At 43.1% G+C, this 25,930-nt stretch overlaps 1 protein-coding gene across 6 annotated transcripts in view; it reads left to right on the forward strand.

The window, feature by feature from the left end:
• The window catches only part of LOC128878620 (polypyrimidine tract-binding protein 2), a 262,210-nt gene that overhangs the window by 71,026 nt on the left and 165,254 nt on the right, over window positions 1-25,930 (forward strand). For 3 of the 6 annotated variants that reach the window (XM_054126939.1, XM_054126942.1, XM_054126941.1), the window contains exon 2: window positions 23,699-23,853. The exons of the other annotated variants lie outside the window; for them this stretch is intronic. In XM_054126939.1, coding sequence (XP_053982914.1) covers window positions 23,773-23,853 — 81 coding nt within the window. In that variant the 5' untranslated portion in view covers window positions 23,699-23,772. The remainder of the gene's footprint in view (window positions 1-23,698; window positions 23,854-25,930) is intronic. 6 annotated transcript variants of the gene reach the window in all.

Consider the following 25,930-nt stretch of genomic DNA (forward strand, 5'->3'; position numbering starts at 1 on the left):
TCAAAAGAAATGTCTATCCACTCCGATAGTTACACTTTCGCAGCTTCTAGCAGACAAAAACAGGTCCTCCATCTAACCAGCGCATAATTCCATTTGATGAGATGCGAAATTAGAGCTAAGAGCGTTGATTTATCGTCGCTTCACGCTTACATCGATTTTTCTCCGTTTCCAGCGGCCTCGACAGGCTCGCACGTTAGGTAAAATTAATAATGGACCTCGAAAGGGGGAAGGTGACGGTCATGAATAAATTGAAACTTCATTGGGCGGGCAGAAGCCTGCGAAAAGCGTGGCCGTTGGATCATTAGCATGCAAATTTTCCAAGGGTAGCCCCACACTAGCAAACTCGCCCTCCTTATACCTCTTCTTCTTACTACCTGCTCATCGTGTTCTTTAGACGTTCAGTTGACAGAGACTCTGTGTATCCGACTTGGGTTCGTTTCACTCGACTCGTTTCTCTTCGACGGTTCTCCGTGTCAGCAGCTACGATAGCGATTTCTTGGACTGTTATCTGAACCAAGGATTATCGATAACCGCTTATTCGAGTTACTCGACGATTCGCGCTGCGTTGGACATCCAACGCTCGATAACGGAAAGTCTTCCTCGGATAGAAACAGGTATTTCTTTGATCAATTATGGTGTGTTCCATCTCGAATTAAAATTTGTCTCAACCTGATGGACATTAGTGTTCTCAGGATAAAAGTGAACTTATTTCTGTGTTAAAAACTAGTAAAACATCAATTTATTCAAATTCTTCCTCTTGACAAGAGAGCAATAGAACTGCAAAGGGGTTAAAACATGACTGTAGTTAGAAAGCACTTAAAAATTAAATGTCTGACCAAGAACCAGCGAGTTTCGCGCAGCCCATGATCCAGGGATCTGTTATTCTTTGGAGAATGGAGACAATCTTGTTCTCTGTCGCCTTTTTTGTTTCCCGTTATGGCGTGCCGCCGCCTCGAGCATAGAAATTTGAATTATTACTCGCCACTGTCTCGTGTTTCGCGAATAAAAGCCGTCTTTCTCGGACCGTGGCGGAGGTGGCAGCTAGGATGGGATGGATAGGTGCGATTATAAGTTCCTGAGATAATAGCGGCGCGGTACTTTTAATTAAAAAGCTCCCGGCTACCGCGAATTACGATAATATGCCGGAAATACAGCTACAGCGACTAGCACCGATTTGTCATTTTATGGTCCAACTGGTTTTTCGTTCAAAATCGTTGCTGCAATCTTTTTTCTCTCGTTGTTATTCTCTCTGGAAGCCTATGGTAGGACTGGAAAGGAATCGACCCTGTTTAGTCAGGTTTCAATTACGATTAGCTTCACCTGTAACAGAATCGTGAAATGTAGGGCTTTGCTGCGAAAAATAATAAACGCCAAATAAGGTACAGAAGAGATACGGTTTTGTAATAAAAAAAATAGATACCTAAAGTTTCCTCTAATGAACATTAAATCACTTGACACAGTCACGCAACACGGACGTTGCTTAAACAAATATATAGATCAGCAACGTTAAGAAGTGGAAGCCAGAATCTAGGGCTTGGATTCGGTGTGGGCGGCCCTGGGTCTGTTTGCCAGGGAATTAATTGGTTGGAAGAAGTCAGTTAAAACAGTTTAAACAGTTAAGCACGGTTAAATTCAGCCATCCTGGGTCGTGTGTATGCAAAACTCGAACAGGCGTTCTCCCCCTGGTTCTGGCCTGTCTTTCTGTATTTTCCCACGTAGAAACTTGGATCGTCGAAGTTGCAGCTTTGTCTGCGACAAGTTGGATCGGCAAAGTTACCCCTTCGGAACGTCCTCGCTTCTCCGGAGACGACTTTCGTTTTGCTTCAGAGCCAGCACGTTCTGAATCTGTCCCCCGTAGCCGTTGCACGACACGACGTTGGGAAACGAGGGAATTGTCCTGGAATTGTGCGTAGAGGACGACGGGGACAAAGGAAACGCTTCCGGCGACGAGGGTAGCGCCGTGGAAAGTGGGCTTGAAAATTCCAGCGAGTTTTCTTGGTTTGTCTGCCTCTCCCTCCTCGTTGGGATTGACGTGATCGTTAGGGGAATCGAGAGAGCTGCCTTTAACGTCTTAGAGACGCAACGGTAGGGTGTTCTGGGTCTCTTGGTGAACTGGAGGGTGCCTACATCTCTGCTACTGTGTCACGAATCGCGACACAGATGGTCGTTACCCGAACAAGTTTGAATAAGTCTTTGTCTAGAGCCTTATGTAAATTGTGCTTGTCTCCTGCAACAGTTAGTGGGTGTATATGTGTTTTTTAAACTGTGGCAGATCAAATGGAATCGCGAAGAAAAGAAATTGAATTTTCTTTTGCAAAACGCGTTCGTAGTTCGGTAGATTTGGTAGGTGAGCGGCTGAAATGCGATTCAGGATCGAGTTCGCCACAACTGGTGCAATTAAATCCCGTCACTCGGAGAATTTCCACCGCTGAAAGTGCACGTTCTCGCTCTCGGAGCATATTTAATGTCTCTGGCTTCCGGTTGAGTTTCCGGGACACGCAGTTTTCCACATTTTGTTGCTCCGATACACGTGTCCGTGCACGTGTGATCTCCGTTTCTTGCCGCGGCACGTTCGCACCAGTCGCGGGTAGCACGGCTCGCTGATAAAACACAGCCATGGAAATTTCAGCGACGGGGGCACCTGTTACACGTGTAACGCGCCTGTTACCGTCGCCTGCGACATTGGCTGTCACCACATTTTGTCCGAGCTGCAACTGGCACGTTGCTGCTCAGTCCAAGTGCAATACGAGCCATTCACTTGTCAAATCGATTCGCTCCGCAAAAAGTAGAGAGAAACTGGGAAAAGTAGGGGAGAGTGGAATATACATTGATTTTAAAAATTGTCTTTAAAATATCTGTGGAAGAAATAATAATTGATGCTGTAATTTTTGGAGAGTGACTAGATTTTAAGTAGGTACGTATGTGATGCGAGCTGGTAGCACGTTGACTTTTTGATGTTGACTTTGTTCTGTTTGTTTCAGGTGAGTTACCTCCCCGTTTCCTGAGGGACCAAAAGACTTTTCATGGCAAGTCGGTGAGTTAAGGCCAAAAGTTTAGTAAGAATCCCTCCCGTTGGGGGTTGGAACTAGGGGTGTATTCGAACGTGGATACTCAACGTATTCGCAGCCTGAGACATACACTTTTAGTTTAAAAATTTCAAATGATCTCACCTCGTTTAAATTTATTATAAACATCTCAATTCCGTAGTCAAACACACGATTGTTACGAATGGCGTATCAATAATCGCAGAAAATAAACGAGCCAAATAGAAATTAATTTGGAACTCGATAAAAACGAGTTGTTTAGCGAAGAAAAGAAAAACATTCGCAACCGTTACAGAAAATTCACCGGTAACGAGCAAACGGCATTGTCTGTTTCTCTCTATCCCCCCTTGGAAGGCTTGTACTTTTTTAATTCGACCGCACCGGTTAATTAATTGTCGTTAATTAGCGTGTTTCCGTGCTTCCTTTCCCTTTCTCGCGTTACATTAATAATACCGCGGTAATGTCATTTTTAATTACGCTCTATTACGTCGCTCTTTTATTACGCTTTTGCTCGGCGCGTTTCGAAACATTTAATTAGCCGCTGGAAACGGACGTCCGAGGTAGCAGCCGAGAAATAGTTGAAGAAGCAACAAAAGCGCGTCGATCAAATACATTTTCCCAACGATGTCACGCACGAGTACCGATTTTGTATCGAAATCGTCAGTGCGCGATAATTATATTTCTACAGCAAGCTGATAACTTTTATTTTCGTAACTTTCTATTCGTTAGAGTAATTTATACAGTCAAGCTTACATACATTTTTTATCTAATTAATGCTTTAGTGGATGTATTCAATGAAAAGTTAAATTTGGGTCCATGTCGCGTTCTTCTAACGCTTTTATGGAACTGTGCGCCGTGCGATTGGGAAATCGATGGAGCCGTGTCGAGAGAGCCCACGAAATTCTAAATAACTGATCACACCCCTGAGGATCAGTCACGAGCCAGCTCATTCTCGTTTCGCGACCCCTTTTGCTAACCGAACAAAGAGGCAGTGGCCGGTCTAGAAGCATTACGCATTTACAAAATGAAATTGCATTCCTTGGCTCGCGTGCCACGGACCTGCGCCATGATTTTTTCATAAGCTTCTCGACTTCGTTCCTCCAGCACGCGGTACATTCAACTTTATTCCGTGGTTTTCATTTCAATCTTGGATTTGGTAGTTCAAAATCGTTTCGAATGCTTTCAGACACAATGTCACGCACGAATAAATTTTTCTCTCTAATCTAATTTCCTGAACTCGGTGAACAGTACTCATTAGAGATAACACACCAGGGTTTTCAAAATATCCAACAAATGAAAGTCTCATCCTTTGTCTATCGATTTTAAACGTCTCCTGCATTCTTTCTGTATAATCTTCCCTGGCGTTTAATCCTGTATTCCTTGTGACGAACGCCGCAAGTTCGTTGGGATTTTGAAAAGGATGGAAACGAGCCCCAAAAGAAAGGAAGGGTGAAAACTAAATTGTTCCATTGTTCGCCACGAGCAGAAGGACAGTGGGAGGTTGAAGGGGGTTGAAACGACAAACGACGGTGGGAGGGTGGCCTATGTGTGGAAATTTTCCCCACCTGTTGCCGAACAATTCCCATGGAAACGAAGTTATGGCCACGGTTTCCGCCAGATAAATACCACGTACACGCGCACGCGTTCCAGGTACGAGCATACGAGGTAACGAGCACGGGACACGGAACGACATGTTTCCCTGCGACGACATTGCTGGCGATGTTCGCCGAGAAGCGTCTCTGCTGACAAAGGGCGAACTCGCGTTTATTGTTTACGTCGACAGAAAAAGGATGTTTAGGTGGACGAGCAACCACGAGATCCTTGGAGGGCCAATCCAATTAAGCGCCATACTTGATCGAATGATCGATTATAAACAATGAAAATTGATCGAGAGAGGGGAAGATCAGACCTGTCTCGTTGACCTTTCGTTTGTTGCTAGTCTGTGTGTGTACCTGTACACAAATCTCAGTGTCGCGTACTGTATTCTCTAAGGTTCATCTTGGTCAAAATGGCGTCGAATTCAGAGTGTTAAAATGGCGTCTAGTGTGGCACCTAACCAATAAGTATGGAGCTGTGTTTCATCCATTATTTCTCCATACGTTTCCCGTTCTGACCGGTGTTAATTGCTTTCGCGATGAGCGGACGACTTCAATTATTTCTTCCTTTCCCTCCACTTATTTTTATTTTCACTTGTCTGAGCGTCAGATATGCCCAACACCCATGCTCGCGGGAGTGGAAATGCGACGGGATAAAAAATCTGGAGATTTTAATTAGAAGGCTCTCTCGTTATCGCACCGAAGATCAGAGTCATAGCATAAGGGTTGTCGTCGGCGCTCTGCGGGGGGTGCAATATAGGAAAATCGTCAGAGTCTCGACTATGCTTGGGGGTCGTCATCCGTGAAACTTGCCATCGAGCAATCCTATAAGTAACGTCGTTTTTTGATACTCCACATGTTATTTGATCTATTTATGGGTGTCTCTAATACAGCCATATTTTATTTGATTACCAATCGCCATTTTACGTGGGCGTTGCTGGAATTATGGCAACTGTTTTGAACGAGTAGTGATTTTCGTTTAATTTATCGTCCCTCCGTTGTTAATTGGCGAAGGGATCCCAGTAAAGATTAATTTATTCACGACGCGAATTAGCGGAGCGAAAATTTCGAGAATATTTGATTAATCTGTTTTTGCATAAATCTGGTTTGTTATTATTAATACTAGCTCCTCGTTATTTTGTATTCTCCATAAATACACAATATTGGACGATATTGCGTTTCACGCGTAGCTACGTCAGAATTACAATTTTATGTTATTCGGGAGTAGCGAGAACCAGATTTCGTAGTGATTAAATTATTCGAACACTGAACAAACGTCGGGCTTCAAATCCTCTAATGAATCTGCAACGCGCTTATGGAAGAAATATTATGTGCAACTCTTGTCGATAATTGAAGCTGAGTTGTTTACTACCGTTTGAGATTTCGTCTGATTACTTATGGATAATATACACCCTTTAGGCCAAAAATAATTTCGTCTTTTTGTATAGTTCAGGCTTATTATTATAATTCAGAGATATTAATTTCAATTGCATCTCGAAGCTTCAGATTGTTATTCCAATGTTTTTGGGAATGTAATATTTCGAATTAATAGAATACAAAGTAAAATTCAGACCAGTGACCAAAGACTCGGAGCAGTGAATGGCGAATAGAAAAGTGAGTTCCCGCGTAAAGTCGACTCTTGTCCCAAGAATGCAACATCGATTCATCCCATGGCGGAAGACCGAAGAAAGAGATATAAAGCACGGAGCGGTGGGTAAACGAGTAGAACCATAGCTGGGATGCTTTATGGGCCAATAACAGGGGCGTGTGTCTTGTCGTTGTAAATTATTAAGCCAACCCTTCCTCTTCTGTGGCCGATAAAGTGCGCGGAGCTGATATCTGTGGCTCTCCTAAGCTGCAAGACCGCCCCCGTTACGTCTATGGCTGCGAACGCTACGGACAGGAAATAACGATTAAGTCCATGTTTTCAGCGACACCCCATATGTCCAGTAAATCATCTCCACGGTCCAGCCGCGGGGAAAGCTTGTAATGGATGTTTCGAGAAAAAGTTTAGAACTATTTAACCTCCGAGTGATATTTTAGCTTTAAGGCCAAACAAAGTAGTGGACGTTTGAAAATATTACAGCAAGCCAGGAAATAGGTGACACTGTTCCATATATAAAGGCAGCATCACCAAATTTCAGACGGAGTCGTCATACATTGGTTTAAAAGAGAAAAAGGTAATACTATTCGTTATTCGAACAAAAACCATCCGTCTCTCCTTGTTCACGGAACGTTACATCACCTCGCATGTAAACTTTCCATTACTCCAGTTTGCATAATTCATTTGCATTCTCCTTAATTAACCAGTTGATGGAAACGAAGCGAAGGAATGGAAACGAAGCTTTTCTAACGAATTTCAAAAGACATACTCTTTAGCTTAATGGAATTCGTGGCTAAGTAAAAATAATTCTCTTTGAGGACGAAGTAAGAATCACGTGAAAAATGTAAGTAGGTGAAGTACGATATAACGCAAAATGGAGGGAAATCGAAAACACTCTGGAGACGACGTTGAAGCGTCCCAAGAGAATTAAATTCAACCACGGTTTTCCAACATCCACCTGATTTCTCTGTATACGCAGCTTCTCCAGGGATTCGAGGAATAAAAAGCGGTCGTAGGCATAGAAGGCTAAATATTAAAAACACTTCTCCATAAATGGCCAAGGATCCATAAAAATTTCATGTTTGGATTTAGACGGAGATTAACAACGCAGACGTACCAATAGAAACAATATAGCAGGATGGCTGAGACATCAGTCAAAAATTTCAGGAGGTCGTAAGAGGGTAAACTGCGGATTCGCCGCGCAAAGGAAGCTATTCCCTGCACGCGGTGCGCTTTTGAAAAGCCATCAGCGTGCAATAGAGTCGTGCAATCTCAGAGTTATGCTCGTTTCGATTATTCTCAGGACTTGGAAGCCAAGAAATACGAGCTGTCAGGCCAGGGGTTCTTTTGTGGATCCACCTGGCTCGCTTCTGACTACAAGGAATCACCTAATCGTTACATCTTTCGTGTTCACTCCCATTTATGGCACAAACGACGAGCAAATAGTTTCATAAACTTACTTTTGACACCCTGTACATCCGTTATTTCCTCGTAGATCAAATTTACAAACTCAATTTACAAACCTAATCCTCCTTATTGACTACAAATCGCTGGTATTAAAGTGTTCCATTCTGTGCATTAAACAATATCGGTCATTTTCTCGTAGATCGATTAACGGACCTAACATTCCTTGTTAGCCATAAATTTCTCGGCAAGTGGCAGGCAAGATTTCAAAAAAGGTCGTGACACTACTTTGGGCTAAATTAGTGCTCCGTTCTAATAAAGAATTAACCTCAACGCCATCAAATAACAAAAAAAAGTAACAGGTTTTCAAAGAATATCCAAATATCAAGTAAAAAGGGCCAAGAATTATAGATTTGCAGACCTAATGAAACTCATCTGCCCGGAAGTGGAGTTAGAAACGGAGATCAATGAGGGGGGGGGGGGGGTAGCAGGATTCCTGTGTAAGTATACTCCAGGGCGAAAAATAGTGGATACTTAAGTGGCAGCTAAGAAATTGCGGCCAAGCTCGATATCCGGAAACGAAATTGCACTTGGAGCTGGCAATCGTCCGGTAATGGCCGACGTGCAAGCTGACTTTCGCAGAGTGAGAAGCCGCAGGTAACTTGCTAGCTAAATCCAGGGAGATGCAATCTCCAGGAACTAACGAACCACATCTAAGTGCCACCGACACTCGACCCGAAGTTCGAACGACGCCTACGAACTCCCTTTAACCCCTCTTCTTCCTTTTCCACTTTCGATCCTTCCATCGGAGTCTTTTAACAAGGTCGGGACGCGAAATCCCAGAAATATTAGGAATCTTGTCCCGTTCGCGGTGCCTCTGCATCCTCTCATGTGTTGTACTTGGCTGGGAAGGTTGTACGGTACTTGGGGATGCTTGTTTCGTCAGGAATTTATTTTATCAGGCGTAGAAATGAATCCTGTGTGTTGTAGTCTACGATTAAGTGATCATTTTTCTATTTTTCTAGCGAGTTCTAACAAAGTTGATTTCAATAGACACAAGTTCTAGTGTAGATGCCTCTAGAGTTTGCACAGTCTATATGTATCAGTATGTCATCGTGTCCTAGCGTCCGAACTGCTTCCGCAACGTCAAGTTATCATAGTTAGACAGATTCGTGCATTAGGTGGTAGGTAGCATGGTTTCTCAGCAATTAAGAGCAATCAGACTCCCAGCCAGCTAGCGACAATCATCAGGAGCACTCAGTCTCTCGGTAATAGACAGCCGATCTTAGAAGCACTTAGCTTACAAGCAGTTGAGGGAGCAATCCGATTCAATTGACATGGTTACTTCAAACTATCGTAATCACCAGCTTGTTACTTTGCTCTTTATCGTGATAAACATTTGAAACTCATTCGATTCTTAAATATTTGAGGTAGCCTTCGAGTGACTCAGGTGAAGCCACCTTATGGAGTAAGCAAGGCTTGACGAGGACACGAGAATGAACGAGTATGTCCAGTCGGAATAACAGTAAGCTTCGCGACGAATTCTTCGTATCCTCCACCAAGTGAAGCCCACCTCTAGACCAAGACCATCTAAATCCTTGACAAGAAAAGGAGGCGATCGATATACTTGAATTACATCTTCAATTTCTAGTTAAACGGTGCCGCGCAATGCGAACTTTCAAAGAGGACACATTCAACTCAAAACTTAATGGTTCATCCCCTATATGCTACACTTTAGGTCCTCTCAGAAGCTTTCGCTTAAGAACCTTTCCAAACAGAGTCGCAACACTCCCAAAAACCGCTTGAATGCCGCGCGTTCCACCGGTTGTCTCCTGTTAATTAAGAGAAATTGCTATCCCTGTCCTTACTCCAGACAAAGAGACGCTTTGCCCGCTAGTTTGCAATCACTTAATCGCAGAAACGGAATAGGAAAGGTGGGGAGGACAGTCCTGGGAATGTTACTTCTCGCCTGGAAGGAAAGACCATAGCCCAAGTGGAGTAATTACAAATGCTAAAATGGGAGAAACGTCACACCGGCTGAGGATAATGGACACCCAAGCCTGGCTATGGGATTGAGACGTTTTTTACCGTTGCGCCAGTTTGGTAAAATGTGAAGCCTGGTATTCCCTTTATGGTTCAGGACACTGTGGTTGGTTCTTCATCGTTGTCAAGAGTGATAAGATGTAACAAAAAATGTAGAAATTTAGTAGGGGATGATTTCCGTCGCGTGTTTTAATCCTACTTGCTGTGCTCGGCTGCAAGTGGCTCTGGAAAAACTGGCCACCTTGTCGTTAGTAGATTTCAGCGTGAGAAAGCTGAGCTTAATTCTAATATAAACATCACTAGCGAGTCCTTGGCTGCGCGTGCACACGAAAAGCACCACGACGGACCATAAATTAATGATCTTTGCCTAAGTACCGGAGATAATTTAACGGGTATCAACTAACCCCGGGCCTGGCGTAACCGTTAAAGCTACTCCAGCGGCGCGAGTGGTTTATGAACGTTATTAATTAATTTGTATTTGTCGTCCATCCCGTAATCGTTGCTGCCCGGCGTCGTTAATAATAATCAGAATAATTATAACGATAATATTACTATTAATATTACTATCATCGTATAATGTTATAGTTTTGTTGCATCGAGGTTAAGAAAAACATCAGTGTCGAACGAAGATAGAAAATTAGAAGAGAAGTAAAATAAGAAATTAACGTACGCTAGTAAAACTAAGTGCATATACAGGGTTCTAGGTACTATATCCTAGAAGCCCAACCTGGATTTAATAATGTCGTTAATTAAGCAAACTTTGAGTCTCATTACGCGAAATATAATATAGTATCCATAGAAAGTAGACCATTCCTGTTTGGTGGGCGATCGTTAAATATCAATTGCCCACTGATCAGACCGCGTAATTAAATATGTTAACGTTTAATTGCTTGTAAACGCATCGGAAACTGACCATCGATCCGAGTGGCTGAAATTACTTCATCGATAATTAACGGGGAACCCCCTGGCGGTGTCAAACGGTATGTTACAATGGAGAATTCATACAGTCCTCGTGGTGACACTTTTTGGTTCTAATATTGCCGTTGACACAAATACATAAATGAAGCTTGTCGTGAGTCATTTTTAAAGTCAGTAAAATCAGTCTCGCGACTGAAATCCAACATTAACGCCAACGACACGCTTCCAAAATTGAAACAAATCACGACGGATTAAACTGCCACGAAACGAATCGGAGAGGGGTGGGGGGGGGGACTGTTTGCTTTGACATTAATTTCGTTGGCATCATTACTCCGTCGTTCCCAGGGTAACTTGGTTTCGATATGGAAAATATTTCAGTCTGCCCGATTAACTCCCTGTAAGCCATGAGAGCAGGGGGTTCGAGAACGCAGGTGCGTGGCCAAGTTTTAAAATTTACAACCGCCTACAAATTTCCACGTCGCACAGGCCGTAACCGGATTAATGGAGAAGGGATGGGGGGGGGGGGGGGTGCAATAAAGGCTACCACCACTATCGTTAATATTAAGGGGCACTTAAGACGACCTCCTAAGTTGAAACATCGTCACCAACAGTGATGCTCGTGTCCTGAACACTACAACAGAGAGTCTTCTGCTGAAGAAGTGTCTCTATTTTTATAACAAATAAATACAAGTACAACAGCACGATAAATCTGAACCTCGCGGTTTGGAAGACCGCTGTTATAATAACAAGATATATCCAAGAGTCGAATAAGAGTCAGAATGTTACGTAGAAAGAGAAACAGTCTGCTAAACAAGGTTGCAAAGCTGTTGGTGAATAATTCCTAAGCCTGGACGCTAATCAAGCTTTTAATCCTGCCAGGCGCTTAACGGCAAACTCTCAGCAATAATTCAGAAACCGTGCCACGAATGTCAAATGGGGCGCCGAAAAATGAGGGAAACACTATAGACTGCTGTTGTACGCGAACCGCTCATTAAATATCCACGGTTCAAGCATGATCGCGAGCACCGTTTATTCAAATGTTAATTACCAATCGTTGTTCGCAATTAGTAATTTAATGGGAACGCTACGAGCTCGTGATCGACGTGAGATTTGGGCATTGCGAATCTACTTATATTCATTTGAATATCGCGAATCTACTTTTTTTCTATCATCGGGATATGCCACGGAACCGCTAATGGTCACGTTTAAAAGTGTCCAAACGATGTCACCGTATTCTCCATTTCAATTAACTTTGATTGACTATCCAGTCTTAATTGACGAGTTAGCCGCTTGCTGGACCCTGAATTAATTTCTGCAGTTAATAAAATCGAAAATGCACGCCTGGTCTCGTGCTTATCGACGCGTCTCGCGGAACACTCGTTGGATTTCTGTGTAAACGATCGACAGAGATCCACGGAGGGACAAGGATCGACGATAACGGTTATCGGCCAGTTTTCGCATGGTCTTGCGTTCTAGCGCGTTCGTGAAAATCGAATTGCTCCGCCGTGAATAACGAACGTTGTTGTTTCATTGAATTGTGTTTACCCTATTGATTGTTTTATCAAAACGTTCCGCCGCGGTGTTCCTTCCACTGATCCCCCACGAAAAGGTTTTGTTTTACACACCTTTTGAGTTAGATTTCGCGAAAATTAAAGCGATTGTTAATTTTTAATTACTATTTTCAGAATGGCATAACTTTTATGTTTATCCTACTTCTCTTTGAACATAAAACCAAACGTCCCAACGAATCTAATAGTTGTTGCTGCACCTTCCACCCCGTCGCGAGTCGTAGTCCCAGCAGCAGCTAATAGTTAAGTAGAGATTGTCTGAAGACGGAACTCGATTATTCGACGATTGTCCCAGCAGTCTCCTTAAATTCGCGGGCAACAGGTTCCACGCGGTTTCGCGCGACAGTAGTTCGAATTGAATTCTGACAGATTGCAAATGCGATTGCAGTCGCGGCACGTGTCGCGTTATGACATTCAAGCAGCTTTCGAAATGGGCCATTACAATCGGAGGGAAATCACCTGCCACTGTCTCTGCTTCGAATCGAACGAATACGTGACGGGATAAGCGAGCATTTACATTTACATCGCGACCATTCTTGTAAACAATAAACGTCTGGTTCGTTCTAATAATAATAATTGCGTCTAAGATTGAACTTAATCGACATAATTTTCATAAGCAAATATTTTATACACTCTCCATTGCAACGAATACATTTAATTTTCATGCTCGAAGCAAATGAAATGCGCCGCATTTATCCGCAAGTAATCTCCTCTTAACGTCCATTCACTTGGTTCTGGATTGCTGGGGAAATTATCATAAGAATTTATTTAAAAAAATTGTCAAAGAATACGAAAAGATCCCCATTTGATGTTCAGCGAAGAAGGGAGAAATCCTGCTATTCGTTTCGACTAAAGAAACGTCCCTTCGAGGAAAATTATTTCACAAATTCTGTAGATTAACCTGCGATCAACGACGTAATTCCTATTCGAGCGTATCCCAGTTTATGAAAACGAGAAAGCTCTTTGCGATCGTCGGAGTTCCGTCTACTTCAACGTTTCCCTGCATCTCCGCGATTCTGATATTCAAACACCTCAATAAAGTAATCGTGGTCTATTAAAAATTTCCCAGAGCATTTCCACAAATCTCGCCGAGTTGGCGAAAATCTGTGAAGGAAGGATTGCACGCGACGTAAATTCCCGTGGAATTAAAAGATAAGAAGGAATTGAATTTCGTTTCCCTTGTCCACTGTGTCGGAGGAACGGGCTGACCACGAAACTCAACTCAAAGGACATTACGTTGTACCCAACGCTATATTAATAAATCAATATACATATAGTGTATTGCATAGTGTATCCTTTAGGGATACTGAACAGAATTTTGATTTTGTCTCAAAGTTCGATTACAGACGATTCTTGGCTCGAAGACTGGACAGTAGCGAATTTGACCCGAGAGCCACAGGTGAAATTTAATATCGGTTGAGAAGGATAGCGTCGTTGGCGGATCTTTATGAGGCGCAAGCTTAATTACCTTCAATGTTTCAACCCCCTCCCCGTTCATCTCTCGGTTGGAGGCTTCTGCATCTTGTAGAAATTCACTATCACCGTGGTGCAGGGGAGTTGGCACGTTGCACAACCCCCAGCGTTCCTCCTTTACTCTTCTCGCACCCTTTGCAGGTGTCTCTTCCCCTTTTTAACCGTCATCAGACCTCTCTCCTTCCCTCTCGCGTCGCTTGGTTTTCAAGGTTGCCCTCTTTGTCTCTCCAGGTAGCCTCGAAACATAATTAAAATTTTCTAATTAAGAATTTCGATAAGGAAGCGAACCACGCGCTCCTCCCGCAAAAGGAAAGGCTTTGCCGTCACGATACAACCTCGTCTTACTTTCCTATCTCTTCTCGTTTCAAGGCCTATTCCCTTTCAATCCCTCGTCCACCATCTTGTTCTCTATATTGTTTTGATTTTATATAAGCGTCCTGCGATGGAATCTCGATTAAAAAATTCGATTTCAAAATTAAGTATTAATAAATTCAGTACTACATTACACGTTTCTTTATGTAAACAAAGACAAGACCTACGTGTAAACAATTTAGAGAAGTCCATGCCCCTGAGAAATGAACTTTTATCCATTCCCAATCTCGATAACAAAGAAATATTCGGGATATCCACGCGTTATCCTGCTTATCTGAAATTTTGGATTCTCATTGAACTAACATAATGCCTCCTGCGCTAAATAGACGACGTCACGCGATTGGAGCAGACTGTTTCTGCTTGATGTATGGCAGAGCGATCTGACTGGGACGTAGACTTAATCGGAATAACCGAGATTCCTAGCTCCAGGACCTCCAGCAGCCTCTGGAGTACCCAATTCCAGGTTAACCTCGTTCGTCCTGGTAACTAAGTGCCGCAATCCTGTCGTGGATTCTCGTTTCGAAACTTAATCGCCCCCACCGCGGCGTATCGAGATTTCGCGTGTCGAAGAACGATCATCGAAGAACGAGCCTCTCGAATCTAACAAATTGCATACCTGCCTTCGCAACAGAAACATCAATAATCCCGTGCAATAACGTCGCACAACGACGCAATATTTTTTCCAAACCCCCGGCAACTGGTTCGAGGGTGTGGATCCAAAAAAAAAAAAAAGGAAAACGCATTTAGCAGAAAGTATAGTTGAATCCAGACACGAAAAGGTATCGTGGCAATTTATTTGTTCTTTCAAGAATAGTCTTGTCGGTGTTCATCTCTGATCGGTTTGAAATTTTTGATATTTTTGAAGAGCTTTCATACTTAGGCGGTGACATCATCCCTCAAAGCGTGCAAATACAAATAGTTACTTTTCCTTTTGAACTATTTCTGGTAGTGATCGTTGTATTGATAATTAGCAATCAGATCACCCATCACAGAGGGCATTAGTGTGCATATTTAACCCACGTTTCGCGTTTATATTGATTTCTGTAAACTCTGTGAACTCTCGAAACTCTGCCAACTCGTATGAATATCCATGGTCCAATTAGAAAATTGAAAAGATAGCGTGTAACGCTCATCGAACCCGGGATTTACACGATCACAATCGAAGACCGCGAAGCGTCGAGGACGAATAAGAGCGATTTGCCACACGAATAGCTTCGTTTCGTTATCACTCCATTTTATCCTCCCTTTTGCGGAAAATTGGACTCCGACATTAATTGAAAGCCAATCGAATCCGATGAATGCGCCCTCTTTTGCCTACTGGAAATCCTAGCATTCTCCGCTCCCTTCGTTTTTCTCTGTCCTCTTATCTTTCTGTTTTTCAGCATTCTTCAAATGTTTCCCACATCAATTTATCGAGGAAACACACTAGAAAGGAAACCAATAAAATACTGCACGCCGCAACAAAATTAACAAAGTTTATGAGCTCTTGAAAGAATGGTTTACAATGTTTTCAATAATTAAAAAAAAAAAAAAAGGAAAAAGAAGGAAAAAGAAGACCAGACATGCTTCTGAAGCATTTTGAATGCTGACAGTTTTCAAATCCGACCCTGTAATTTCCCTGACAGTGCCTTTTGAATTATTACGGCGATATATACAAATTTCGGTCAATCTGGTATGGAATACTCCATGCGTAAAGGCACAAAATTAATTTCTACATCAAATATATTATAATTGACGTGTACGTATAAATTGACTCACGTTCAGCTGACGTCAAAGTTTAAAAATACATGACCCGTTTGAAGTCGAGGGTCGATGTAGCACAAATGGTTGCGAGAGTCATTGTACGTAGAATCCTGCCACCCACTATTCAGGCTGGTAGCACCACGTGCCATCTTCGTGAGAAGCTTAGGTGCTGCGCGAACGCGTCTCACACCCCGCCTATAGGACTGGCAAATCGAAACTAGGGAACTACTTGGGGCAATTAGTAATAACTAATTAGCCGTCAAGGACAGGGCTGGTCGGCGTGCGGCGGATGTAGCGGAAACTTGCCAGCTCAGGGCTGCATCAGCGACCGAGGACGCCAGAAATCGCAAGCTGTCGTCGCAGTAGCGTCAGTCCGACGCGACCAAACGCTACGGCTCGAAGCAGTTATTCTTAATTGGCTGCTTACAAGTTCGAGATATGCAGCACGACGGAACTGCGCGCCTCGGTACTCCCCTAATAGTGCAACTTCCGGCTAGGATTCTCGTTGCCTCTTGTTGAGCTGCTCTTCTCGAAAAGTCATGGTGTAATTCTTCCAAATGCCACCTTATACTTTTACTCTTGGACTCGGAACATAACTTTCACAGTTTTAATAGCCGCCAAAAGATCCATTCAGACATTGTTATTTTCTAACAATCCTAGAAATAAAGACTTCATTTAGAAACTTTCAAGAATTAGTTGCAACATAGTTGTAACCATGTATGTAAGTTCAAAGAGCCATTCAGCAGTGATCGACGTGTTCGTAGTGGGTTGTTGAGACGATTAACCGCCAGAAACAGTCTTTCTGGAGGATCGATCAATCCAGTTCGACCCAGACAATTGTCCTAGGAACGAGCAAGCAAGGAAAGAGGAAGAACTGCTTTCACGTCGCGACGCAACAAAAGACACGGCCGACGATTATTTTATTTATAGACACGCTAATGACCCTCGGTAGAAGGAAAAAGTCTCGGCCAAGTCCGCTCGTTATTTCCTTTTTCTCTGCAGCCCTTCCGGCTCCTGCGCGTGGCACTCTTCGTCCCTTTAATCGCCGCAGACGACGGACGACGATTTGGCCGTCGTTCAAAACTCGACGCCATTGTTTACGGCGCTCTATTATTTAAACGGAATTCAACCCGGTTCGAGGAGCATCGCGGCGGAAGTTCGGCCAGGAATTGTTTTTCAAAGACTTCCACGCGCATTCTGATAAATATTGATCAACCATACCACACGAACATGGTCGAGTTACCATTCGTATAATTTTCACTGACTAACTAGCACACGGTGGAATTTATATATTTAGTACACTCCTACTATTTTGGTCCACTCCAGATTTCCATCGCGTTCGTGGCAAAGATAGCTTCCATCCTTGCTATTAGGTAACACCACCAAATTCTATAGTATAAAGACTATAGGAAATATAACAGACAGAAAAGTAGCAAATTAACATTCTCAGGGTCGTGTTAATCGAACGAATTGTTTTCAATGGACTATAAAGCGATTCTGACAACGAGTTAAATAAAACTTGGATCAATCGAGTCGTAAGAGAATACACCGGTAACTTCGATAATGCCCTTTGAATACAAACTATCGCGCAAGGTAGATGGAGCTCGTAAATTAATTACCGATCAATCGAATTAGCGTTAATCGAGTAATTACCCATTAACTGAACCGTACGCTCATGATCGTCTGTACCATGCTCATACGCCAAATAAACCTAACGGGATCTCGATACCATTCATTTTAATTTTCAAACATTCTGTTTAACATCTCGCCGATAGTTTCATGGAGCCATACATATATTATACAAGCCCAATTTATATTTACATTTAACGATTAACTCTTTTTTAAAGGTCCGCACTTTAGATCGAACTTTACAAATACAGTAAGAGAAAGAAGAGGAGGTTTTTCAAGTTGAGTTGGATCGGAGTTGAAATTTTTCGCAGAGATTTTAGTTATGCAAATTCTTTGGGAATATTTGGAGAAGTTTAGTCAGTATTAAAGTTTCAGACAATTGCCTAACAATTACAAAAGCTTTTACTGTTGGGAACAGTATTAAATTATGAATAATAATGTACTTAACTTGGTAATGGGAATTTAATTGTTCTCTCTTTTGAGAAAAGGGCTAAACCACGGGAGACTTAATCGTTGAACGTTTGCTGAGATGCATTCGAGATTTTAGCTCCATGCTGCTGGTATTTAACGTTGAAACAATCTTTGAATTCTGCCACCTAAAACCGTTCTTAAAACCACTGAAATGAAAACGTCTGACGTCAGGAGCGCGTCCCACGCTATCGACAATCCCAGCATCTATTTAATAAACCAGGAGTCCAAACGTACTTAACTGTAAAGCTAGTGTGTACTAGCCAGGGGCAAGGTTGCCAGGTTGCTCCAGCCGGGCATATTCATACCGGAATTCACGACCATGCCTAAGTTCGATTCCTACCCCCATCCACGATGGAGAAACCGCTGGTAAGAGGCGCCCAGAGAATTCTCTGGATCCCTCAGGTAGGGCTTCACTGGCTCCTTACACACCTGGCGCCGTTGCTGCCCCTCGGAAGGCGACCAAGCACTTGCAGAGTTAGTTCATATTTATGGATCAGGCGTGTGTTGGTCTCAGGGATGATCTTCGGTCTCAAAATATACTTTAAAGTTCCTTTAACCCTTTCCACTCCGAATTTTCTTTCTATTTTGTTCTCCGCTATTTTGTGTGTATTCTTCGTATGAAATACAAGTTAAAGACCTCGAGGACCAAAAACTTGAAGACTCGCTAAACTTCATAAGCGAAACTAAATTGGCTAACGAACTCCAATAACTCCATGTGAATACTTTACACTGCTTAATTACAGCATATCTAGTTGATGCGACATTTAATTCGAATTAACACTTAATCTACCAAGAGCTTATCTATAGTATCCTAGTTCTTCTTTCCTCAGATGTGGAGGAAAAGAAGATTCCTCGTGCCCCCCTCCCCTCCCTCCCTCCCCAGTTGTAGAAAAATCAGCATAACTTGTCCAGGCATCTGACTGCAAACGTGAAAGTAGCACGGTTCGGTAATCCGGCAACAGGTACGCCAACCTCGGCGTAACGACGTGAAATCGGTGATTCACAGAGTCACGCTGGGACCAGATGAGCAGGGAAAATTGGGGAACCCCGGACGAGGAGAGACAGAGGCTCGGCACGGTCGGGTGAGCAGATGGCGCAGCTCGTGCATTGGCTAAAAATGTAAATTGTCCCAACGGTGTGCAACCTCGCTCGTTGGAGCGCGCTCTCTGCTCAACGGCTGTGAAGTAATTGAAAACACGCGTCATCTCCGGCAGCGTTCGCCGAGGGGTTCCCCGCCGTGTCGCGTCCGTTGGTCATTGCTTCCTCGACTTCCGATGCCAACGGTCGGTGCGAAGAATTGTTTTGTAAAGCGATGGCTATAACAAACCGATCGATAATAGATCGATACGATAGATTTGCGATGACACAGTCATTGTATCGCAAATCCTTTGCATCGTTTGCCAAATATCTGGGAAGAATGAATAAAATAAGAAGAAAAATAATAGAAGTTGTTGAAGTCCATTTGCTTCTATTTACGCAGTCCCCTTTTCGACGTTACCTGAACTTGCTAGGGACTTAAATCCAGGCGATTGGTACCGAAATCACAAAGCTCGTTCGTTGGGTCGAAGCTAATTGCAAAATCGAGGATAGGCGTTCGCTGATGACCCAGGAATCCGCCGAATCCTGGAGGATAAACTATCGTGATCTGGGATGAGGAGTGCTTTCCTTGTCGATATCAAAATGAGAAACCTAGGACGCATTAATGAGTGCAATCGGTCGCCTGTGTACGCCAGCTTTCAATGGATCGATACACGTTCGTGCTACTAATTGGCAATCAGTGTACCTGCATTAGAAATATTGACAGTGACGCGTGAATGATGGTGCGCTGCGGACATTTAGTGTGATTTTCTGGTAATGATAGAAGATAATGACTGACGGTTGAAACGACAAGAACTGAAGCGTATCAGTTCCGTTGTTCTTCCAATCGGTGTACGTACATATTTAAATAATTTAAGCTTTAATGGACCGCTAAATTACACTCGCGTATGTACGCGTTTTCTTTTGTAGATAATCGGTAGGGACTCGACACTATACACACAGTACTGTATAAAAGAAAGTCAATCACCGAAATTCAAACGAATATTAGTTCATAGAGGAATTACCGATTCTTATCGAAATGGCGCCCTGCTTATCAACATAGTATTCTATATTACCAATTCTATACATTATCTTTCCGACCGAGCACAGCTTTCCCTTCTCCGCTCCACCCCCTCACATCTCGACAACTGCAAACAGCAACGCGACTTCTGGCGTCAGAGCATGCCACGCTTAATTCCCCAGCTGTTGAATTTCTTTTTACACAAATTTTTCCTTATGCTGTCCGCGAGGCATTACATCCACCCCTCCCCCTCCTACATCGCTCGTTTCTGACCGTCTTTCCGACCCGTCAGCTTCCGCTCGAGAAACGCCGGTCCGTGTTTTATGCAAGCCTCGGGTTTTATGCAATGAGACTGCAATATCAAACGCCGCGAGAGGCGAGCGAGCAGAGTGCCGCTGAATAAAATATCCTACCCTATGAAAAAAGGGGGAGAGAGAGAAGACGGCAGAGTGAAAAAAGCACCGTGGCCCTAGAGGTAGGGATTGGGCTGAGACTCAGAGCCATTCCGATTTTAGTATTTCGGTCCTGAGCTATTGTGGTGAGTGGAAGAATCGTGCAAGTTTTTTTTTTTATAAATCCTTTTAATTGACTCACTGAAAGGCTCTAGACAGACACTTGGAGTTTCACTGTATTCCCCAAAATTGACCTAAATGTAGAAGGGTCAAGTTGACGCACCTTGTAATGTTTCACCTGTATTCGTTTCATTTTAGTTTCCCTTTAAGCTTTGCTCTGCATGTAAATAAAGAAGGTCTTAAGTTCTCGGTCATTTCCAGAGAAGGTAAATGGTGTTTTTGTTTCCCAACGAGCATCTTCTCCTCTCATGTTACTTGCTGCTCGCTTTTTTTTGCGAGAATGTTGTCGTCGTACCACGGCTGATTAACTTCAGCCGGTTTCGTGTTACACTGCTCGCGACGGTGGCTCGTGTCTAGGAAGTTTGGCACAGGCAACTTGGCTTGAAACGAGTCACGATCCTCGTCTCGAGCGTCGTTACTTTTTCGACACGTAACTAAAAGTCTGGTTTACTTTCCTCAGATATTAAATATAGAATATAACGGACGGGAAGAACAGCTACCAGTTAAAATTCGACCCCCTCAACCTCTCATAGAGGAAATTCGATACAGGAATATCTAGGGGATGATTTGTAAGACTTTCGCAAATTCTGTGTATGTAAATGTATCTATGCATGTATGATTGTATATATCTTGAGTTCTGAATTGTTTTATATGTCAGGTATGGACTTTTAAGTATACATAGAGCATCAATTTTATTTAGTTGTAGGACAAAATTCTTTGTAAATGTGTACGCATGTTTGAACGAATATTGCCCTCTGCTTTCTGTTATATGCCAACACGCGAAACACCGATGGAAATAAATTTTTGAAAACTGTAGTCTTATTTTCTTCAACATTTTTCATTAAATAAAAGTCTCATCAAATTCGGTAATGACCGTCGACTGTCGAGCATACCAAAGTGGACGTCGCTAAAGTCCAGAGTGTATCTTCGTCACGATTCAAGAGCAACAGTCCAGTGGAAATTAAACTGGCCTAAGCACACTTTAATTAGCCGTGCAGCAAACAATCAAAGCATTGAGCCAGCTATTTACGTGAAAAGCGTGCGTGTGAATCCGACTGAACGGAACTGCCGCGAATCGGCTTCCACAGGAAGAGCCCCCTCGATGCGTTTCCAACGAATAAAGATGATTTTCGGTGTTCGAGCTCGTGATCACGTAGCACGGAACGCTGAGCCTCTCTAAGTGTTCTTCAATTACTCCACGAACCAGCCAATTAAGAACTTAATCCATCAAGATCAGGATGCGGAACGTGCCACGGGTTGAACTAACAACGTAGCCAGAGAAAAACTGAATCTGAAGCAATTCGAGCAATTGTTTAGCGTCTCGATTATTTGTTTTGGAGACCGATCGGAATAAACAGGATCGAATATATATCCCATTTTTAACAACGAGGAAGTGCAATCTTTGCTAAATATATATATTTAGTTGACACACCTTGTAATGTTTCACCTGTATTCGTTTCATTTTAGTTTCCCTTTAAGCTTTGCTCTGCATGTAAATAAAGAAGGTCTTAGGTTCTCGGTCATTTCCAGAGAAGGTGAATGGTGTTTTTGTTTTCCAACGAGCATCTTCTCCTCTCATGTTACTTGCTGCTCGCTTTTTTTTGCGAGAATGTTGTCGCAAAATTAGATTGTCGTCGAATGAAATATATATATATATTTAGCAAAGATTGCACTTCCTCGTTGTTAAAAATGGGAGAAAAATTCGCCAAAGCAACGTAGACTATAGAAGAGAGTTATGGAAAAGGGGAAAAGAAAAGTTCGGACAGTTTGGAGCTGAACGAGCCGAAGTACCAACGAAACACTCAAGGAAATAAGGGGCGGACATCTCGAGTTTCTTTCTGGGAATTGCATGGAAGTAAGACAATAAAGTGGCGCGTAAGGGAACATCAGAAAAGTGAATTGCTGGGAGGTTACCGCGAATTTTTCTTAACGTTAAACAGCATGAGGGTCCGGATAAAGATGAAAAGGAGGAAGTAAAGGGCGGGCGGAGGGTGGAAGAAGTGGATAGTTTGGTCGAGCACAGAAACAGCGTGGAAACAGGGTGTTCACGGAAATAGAGATTTCGCGGAAGGTCTTACGTCGGATTTGCCGGTTAAGCCGCCTCGGATCGTGCTGTTACAACGTTTCTCCCTGCTCCCCTGGCGGCGAACACCGTCCTTCCCTTCTCTACATCCGCTTCTCTAACTCGCAGATCGACGACGGCCACGTGACACCAATCTAAGTTTCGAACCCATCCTTCAACCCCCTCGCTTCGACCCTGCTCTTACTCGGATACGTTTTCCAGAATTCGTCATTCTCATTCTTATGCGAACGATGCATTAGGCGATTGCGAAACTTTTGTCCGTTTGGGTATCGACGATGTCCAATTCTTATTTTGCAATGTATCAGATCCAAAGAAAATGGTACCCTTATCGAGCGTCCGAGCACTAACTATACTCAGCGGTAGAATACAGGGTCCTGTAACAGCCGGCTAGTATGTTGACCTTCTCCACAAGTATGGCCATGAATATGATCAGGTTTTGACCGGTCACGTGGTGTGGAAACCCATCTGCACGGGTTCCAATGGGGTTCACGTTAATCTTAATGGATTAATTTCTTAATTGGTTGCCAGGGTATAATTGAAATGGTGTCTGGCGGCGGGAGAGAGGGCTGGTGATGAAACTTGAGGGCTGCAGACTCTCTCTCCGCTGCTGGTTCCGGATCGTTGCGAGTTTGGAACAATGTTTGCGCCAAGCGTGTCGCCTTCGCCGGAGAAAAGTTCATCGGTAGATACCTGGAGCCGTAGTTCCGTAGCCTTTGTTACACTTTCTGCGTTTCACGTGGATTTAAGATAAGGAAAACGCGGTCGGGCGCTTTGTTCGAGAAAGCGCCGCCAAGTTTGCTGATTGCGCGCCAGGCCGCGGCCGGCCCCCCTACGCGACGATTCGCTTTCCGCTCGAAACCGAAGGGATACCTTGTAGGCTTACAAGTTGTTTTATTGATTGGCGTTGCGTGCTTATTTTGAATTCGATTCCTCTTTCGCTGAGACCTCAGTTTCATTGATGGAGTAGAGACACCTCGGTTGCATTGTCCTCTACACTGACCATTTTACCTACAATTGATCATTTTACAATTAGTTTGAGTCTATATTGGTACTTGATGTTGTTTTGTTTTTTTCTGTTTCAGGTAGGTCTAGTAAGCAATAAATTGATTTGTGTTCTGTGCACGAAGGGGAAGTACGTGCGAAGATTCTAGACAGTATGATGATGGCAAACCTACCCCCCGTTATGCTGCCACCCCTAACCGACTATGGAATGCTGACTCCTACCCTCGGAATAAAGGTGAGTCGCGATGATCCAGTTTCGATTGGCGGCGCATCTTTTGGCCAAACATTTTTCTAACCGCGAAAAAAATTGACGATTAAAATTGAATCGATCCGAAATCGGCGCGAGAAAGACAAGCCTAAAGTTTAGTCGGTGTTTGGGGTAAGTGAACCAACGTCGTACCACTTCTCTCAACTTCCTTCTGTTTAGTGAACTTGTGTCGCACAGTTGAACGAATGTCACTTAATCTAAACTCTTTATTATAGCGCTTGCTTCTTCTAGTCACGACGAAAACACTTTTGCGACGTGTACGTGCGTGATTGCGTTATGTTCTATTGTTCTCACTCTTGTTTCAACCATGAGAAGGCATGCTTTTAATTTCGAAATGGTTTGTACGTGTTTGTAATGTTTGTCGCGGTTTTACCATCGATTTCAGATGTTTTATGCTTCTTAGGATAGGATGTGTATTTTGTATCTGGTTGTCTGGAAAGTTCGTCCGTGTATGTTGATGTTTGTTGCGACTTGAGCATCAGTTTCAGATGTTTTATGCTTTTTTATGTCAGAAATCTATAAAAGGAGATAAGTAAATACATGCAGTATTGTAATAAGAAATTTATGGTTCGCATAACAGGTATTTCAAACAACCCCGTCCAGGTCTTCAACAAGTGTTCATCTTCCTCCATATCCTGAAAGATCCTACAATTTTCCTGAAGCAAAGAGACACTGGTAATTCTTTCTTTAATCAATAAATTAAACGTAAACAAGCCTGTCCGGCGCAGCATTCGAAACCGTCACCGAGCATAATTCCGTTGAAGATGAAAAGATCTTTGAGAACGCGCTCCTGGGATTTCGCTCAGTTATTACGTTCGTATGTATCCGCGGTAATCCTGCAAGTTTAAAGACTTAATTCAGTTTTGAAGTTGACGCGACGTTCGAGGCACAGAACCGACGGAAAGAGAATTCGTTTTCCGTTTGGTTCTGTTTGAATTCTCCCTGGGAATGGGGAGCACTGTATCATCTTGTGCCCTCCCTTCTCTGCGACCCCTGGAATATCTACATTTTCCATCGCATAAAGGCGAGCGACGCGTCTTTTCAAACAGTGTCCAGCTCTTTGATACAGCTCGAGAAAGAGAAAGTTGCAGGAAATTTGTGGGTAAGAAAGTAATTCTGGACATTGCTGATTCGATTTGTTTAAAAATCATTTTTAAATGATTGAATTTGCAGTTGCGTTTAAAATATGTAGGAGCGAATCAAGAAGCTGTCGTTTCAAATACATTTCAAATAAAACATATAAATTAATAAGGAAGAAAATTGACAAAAATTCGTAGCGCAAAGTATTAATAGCTGCAATTTGTCAGTACCCTGGTGCCGTTTCCGGTGTCGTTGGCCCCAGCTCTTGTTCCCGTCGGCCACCTTTTCACTCCCGTTTCATCCTGCAAAAGAAGCCGGGGCATATCGTCGCCAATAAAAAACTACCCCCCGGCGGGCTTTCGGATATCGCCTTTTATCCGAGGGCTTTGTATCCCTCTGACGCTGGTTCGCTCTTCGTTTCGGCCGCCTCTCTGTAAACTACGAGGTATTAATTAAAATTCCACAGGAAATACTTGCTAGAAAGCCTACTGGGAGCGGCGGTGTCAGCCAATCGGTGACTGAAAACGTGTTTGACGACGCACCTGATTCAGTAGACCATCCTTTGCGTATTACGATGCTCAGTGACAGTATGATAGGGCGATATTATAGGAGGTTCAAGGGCTGTATAACAGGATGCCTAGAGACAATGTGATAAAACACATGAGAATAACATTGGTAAGGCGCTCAGAGGTAATATGGTTTGATGTCCAGTTACAACATTATAGGGGCCTCAAGGACAATATAATAGGGTGCTTGTGGACAATGGTGTATAATACACTTCTGCATCTTCTACTTTCATACTTCTCACGGTTATCTCGCGAAGCCCAGCTGTCTAGCAATTTAATACCTCTACGGAAAAGACTGCGCAGCTCAACAAAATGCGATAACTATTCCTCTTTTACAAAGCCGCGGTTGTTCCTCCTTTCCCTAATAACCCTAACCAGCCATTCGGTAATTAAAGGAA

Source organism: Hylaeus volcanicus, chromosome 6, assembly GCF_026283585.1.
Source record: "Hylaeus volcanicus isolate JK05 chromosome 6, UHH_iyHylVolc1.0_haploid, whole genome shotgun sequence".
Lineage (NCBI taxonomy): Eukaryota > Metazoa > Arthropoda > Insecta > Hymenoptera > Colletidae > Hylaeus > Hylaeus volcanicus.